The following is a 4,347-nucleotide window of genomic DNA, read 5'->3' as shown; positions in this document are numbered from 1 at the left end:
CTATACATGCATTTTGATTTTGGACGGAGTATGTACACATGATGATGGGTTGGCTAGAGCCAATAAATGTTTAAAGCATACGCGCATGACAAGAGTGCACATAGCTAGAGAGAGCAGCAACAATAACCAACGAGTGCATTCTATACAGTTTGTAGCCTACAGAGAACTTCCGAAGTTCACCGTTGACGTAAACAGAAAGCATTTGGAGATCAGCCAGAAATATCCTAACGATGGACAGCTTTGCAATATATCATCCGTGCAAAGATTGTCCATTATTCACAGCACAATGTATGCAGGAAAATTCTGTTCTAGGGGAATATGGACTCGATCAGTGGCAAGGAAGACCGCCCCCAGTCCCTCCCTTCCACCCCCAACCAATCCCTAAAGTTCCTATTGAAGCATTTCAAATTTGACTAAATTTGAAGAAATATTTCTGAGATGGTTATTGACCCGTCGCTGGGTCTGGCACAAATCTTCAGGCGTATGTCCTAGCCGTCTCTAAGAGGCTTTGACAACCGTCTGAAAAACGCTTTCCTGCAGTAGATTATGGTCTTCTTACGACATACCAGACCAGATGGTTCCATCTACACTTGGTGGAGGAGTTGAGCAGAGATGGATAAACGTTTGAAAAGGGATTTTGATGGGTTGGTAATTTGTTTCTAGCAGAACATCTGAAACGAAGACATAGTTTTCAGCAAATTATAAAAAATCCGGATGACATTGCCTACTTAATCAAAGTGGTAGTGAAGCAATAATTTTATTGAGCCAAGTTGGTTTTTTCTTAAAATGTGTGATCTCGTTTTCCTTCTTTCTCCCTTCTCTCATTGTAGGATTAGGCTGAGTGGGCAGGATGTAAGTGGTTTGTTGTTATTGTTGCTGTTCGTTTTTATCTGTCTTCTAATAAAAATTACGGCGAAGCTCTGTTACCTCGATCTTGAAAAGAAATATGATTAACGAGATGAAACTGGAGCCCGGATCTATCATTGCATGCTAAACAAACAGACATCTCGATACATCTTAGCTAGTACCATGCACACTTTGCATGTGGATGGATCAACACTACAGTGCCTAGTAGTACAAGCAAAGGACTGCCATGATGATCCAAATGCATGCATGCAAGCACACATGATTTCATAATAACAACGACTAATGATGCTACGTAGCGAATATAAGATAGTCTGTCTAATAACTACAAGTGCTTGTCGAAATATGACACTTAGAAACTAGCTAGCTGGGCAGTACTCCAGGCCAGGTAAATCGATGGATCATCAGTGTTCAGTAGGGTAACCCTAAGGAACCAACGGTCCGGATCATGCGCCCCTGGGCGCTGCAGCTGGGCCCATCTCATAAAGGATCCCATCACTGTGCTGCAGGTAGGCCTCCAGCCAGGTTGGTGGCGGTGGCTCCTGTGGACCGGCGTTGACCCCGACCTGGGGCGGTGGCGCCGGGGCCGCCGGCTTGCCAGCGACGATGGGAGTGAAGGGAGGGAACGGCGGCATGGGCAGCACGGCGCTGTTGCTGCCGTTTGGCGGCTCTTGCTGCATGCAGCAGCCCGCTGCCCCGGCGAAGACGACCTGCTTGTTGCCATGGTTGCTCGGCGACGGCGGCTGCATGCCGGGGTGGCCGTGGTGGAAGGGGAGGCCGAGGGGTATTGTGCAGCCGCCGCTAGGGTTTGTGAGGGGATGCGCGGTGGGCTCCTGCTGGAAGCAGAAGCTGGAGGGTTCCATTGCCATGGGGAGGTAGTAGGGGTTCTTCACCATCATCAGCTTGCTGTACAGGTCGCCTGCCTTGTGCAGTATCCTGCAGATCACCCATTCCTCCTGCATGTATAAAAAATGTGTATGAAAAGATTCAGCAAATCATCAGTCAGGAGTATAGACATACTATATTTATGGATTCTTTTCTGTCGATTGTGATCCATATCCTGGGCAGAAGAGTCATCAATATTTAATAGTATCTGAGAAGGTGATCTCTCTAGGCATGCAGCACATAGAGGTAGTACATCAGTGCATATAGTATATATATTTTTCTGAAATTTTAGTGTATATGAATGTCCTCCTGAATGAACAACTTCTGCAGATGGCACACTTGTTTTACAAATTTTAGGCCTTGTTTACTTCCCAGAAAATTTTGCAAAATTTTTCACATTCCCCGTCACATCGAATCTTTAGACGCATGCATGGAGTATTAAATATAGACGAAAATAAAAACTAATTGCACAGTTTGGTCGAAATTGACGAGACGAATCTTTTGAGTCTAGTTAGTTCATGATTGGACAATATTTGTCAAATACAAACGAAAGTGCTACAGTGTCCATTTCCCAAAATTTTTCGGAACTAAACAAGGCCTTAATAAAAGAAAACCCACAAGCACATTGGATGCTCGCGTATTGTACGGCAGAGATTTGGACGGGAGGTATGTCAGTGTTTGGAGATAGGCACAACACAACCACAAAAAACAAACACACAGAAGCATCGGTTGCTGGCAGGGCATGGATCCTGTGTGTCAGTGCAAATAGATTTCGAGCAGAAGATAGATGGAACTACTCCTGGCCATGCATGCATGCTGCTGCGGCTGAACCGCTGAAGATGTGCACAAGCACTGTGGTTGTTGTACCAGTGCATTATCATGCGTTACACCAGCTAGTAGAGTGCCATTGATGAATGCACAGAAGGAGTACTCCCTACATAAAGCACACATCTATCAATCTGCATGCATGCATATATCGCGCCCCCAAGCCCTCTCCTTGTACCTGCTATGATGCATTATCATGCATGCCATTCATTGCAACTCCTACTTCTTGTCAATGATATCACATCTCACGCTGTTGCGTTTCACGGCATTCATGCATAGTATTCTATTGCATAGTATTCTATTGCGTCGTTTTAGTTTCAGAAACACGAGAAAGGAATGTGCCCTGAACAAATCGGTTCATTTCATGGAGTACTCCTAGATGCAGCTATCACCTATAGTACTGGTACACATACCTTGCATGGGCGGCGAGCGGCGGCGAAGTCGCCGTCGAGGCGGTACTCGTGGAGGACCCACTTGGTCTTCTCCCCGCGCGGCGCGCGGCCCTTGTAGAAGACGAGCGTCTTCTTCATGCCGAGGAGCGCGCCGGTGGCGGCGTTGAGCACCTCGCGGTCCTTGCCGGTGGCCTTCCAGTAGCCGGCGCCGGTGGCGCGGTTGGTGCGGAGGCCCGTGGGGTACTTGCGGTCGCGGAGGCTGAAGAAGTACCACTCGCGCTCCCCCATGCGCGCCGCGTCGGGGAGCTCCCACGGCTCGCACCGGTTGAGGTCCACCTCGGCGATGTCGATGCCGCAGCAGGCGCCGTTGAACACCTTGGCCGCCAGGTAGAAGGTCACCAGCTCCTCGTCGGTGGGGTGGAACCGGAACCCTGGGGGAAGCCCGTGCTCGCCGCCCGCCGCCGCCATCTCCTCCCCGAGCAGGTCCCACAGCGTGTCGCCCATGGCCTGGTGGTGATCCTGGACCTGGTGCTGCATACACGGTGCTACGCAGCTAGCTAGCCACGATCGATCTGCTGATAACGAAGCAGGGAGAGAAGAAGGATCCAAGCGGGAGAAGAGATTTGGCCAAGAACGACCCCTATATACCCTTTGCCAACCTCACTCTCACTCTTTCTACAAGATGATGAGGAGAAGCTCTGACTCTGAGCTGTGGTGTGGTGTGGTGTGGTGTGAGGGATGAAGATGGAGCCAATGCAAGGGGGGCTCTTTATAGTGGGGAGCTTGCTAGGTACCACCATGAGGTTGAGGACCATGACTGCGCTCTCTCTCACACACACACATCACAAAGTTGCAAAAAAAAAAAAGTAAAATGGACACCATAGTAATTTTATTTGAATTTAACAAATATTGTCCAATCATGGATTAAGTAAGCTTAAAAGATTCGTCTTATAAACTACAGACAAATTGTATAATTAGTTATTTTTAATCTATATTTAATGCTTTATACATGTCCTATAAAATTTGATGCCATGAATCTGAAAAATTTTATAAATTTTGTGACTGAGAACTAAACAACGACGACACAGAGAGAGATACTCCTACGTGGAATGGAAAGGTTAAAGCAGGGCGACGGACATGGTGGCACCTGGCATGGGCCCAATGAGGAAACTTGATGGAGCTTAACGGGAAACTGTTGCACGTCGTAGCAACGTACACCACGGCTAGTTCCAGGCTATACTACCTACGAGTAGCTAGCTCTAGCTGCTGCTGCTGTAAAGTCTCAACTACACGCCCAGTGTGCACACAGCATGTAATACGTACGTTGTGCGTGCATACATGAACATACATGCATGCATTGACGCAACACAACTTTTGAAGC

General features: G+C 47.8%; 1 protein-coding gene across 1 annotated transcript; it reads right to left on the bottom strand.

The window, feature by feature from the left end:
* Positions 1,168–3,690, bottom strand: LOC8064020 (protein CUP-SHAPED COTYLEDON 3). The gene is made up of 2 exons (XM_002444721.2): positions 2,988–3,690; positions 1,168–1,820 (listed from the first exon to the last, which is right to left on the bottom strand). Exons 1-2 carry the CDS (start codon positions 3,501–3,503, stop codon positions 1,311–1,313), a joined length of 1,026 nt encoding a protein of 341 aa, XP_002444766.1. The 5' UTR covers positions 3,504–3,690; the 3' UTR covers positions 1,168–1,310.

Source organism: Sorghum bicolor, chromosome 7 (genome assembly GCF_000003195.3).
Source record: "Sorghum bicolor cultivar BTx623 chromosome 7, Sorghum_bicolor_NCBIv3, whole genome shotgun sequence".
In the NCBI taxonomy this organism is placed as follows: domain Eukaryota; kingdom Viridiplantae; phylum Streptophyta; class Magnoliopsida; order Poales; family Poaceae; genus Sorghum; species Sorghum bicolor.
Note: the sequence above shows the minus strand (reverse complement) of the source record. Positions and strands in the feature narration are given on the sequence as shown.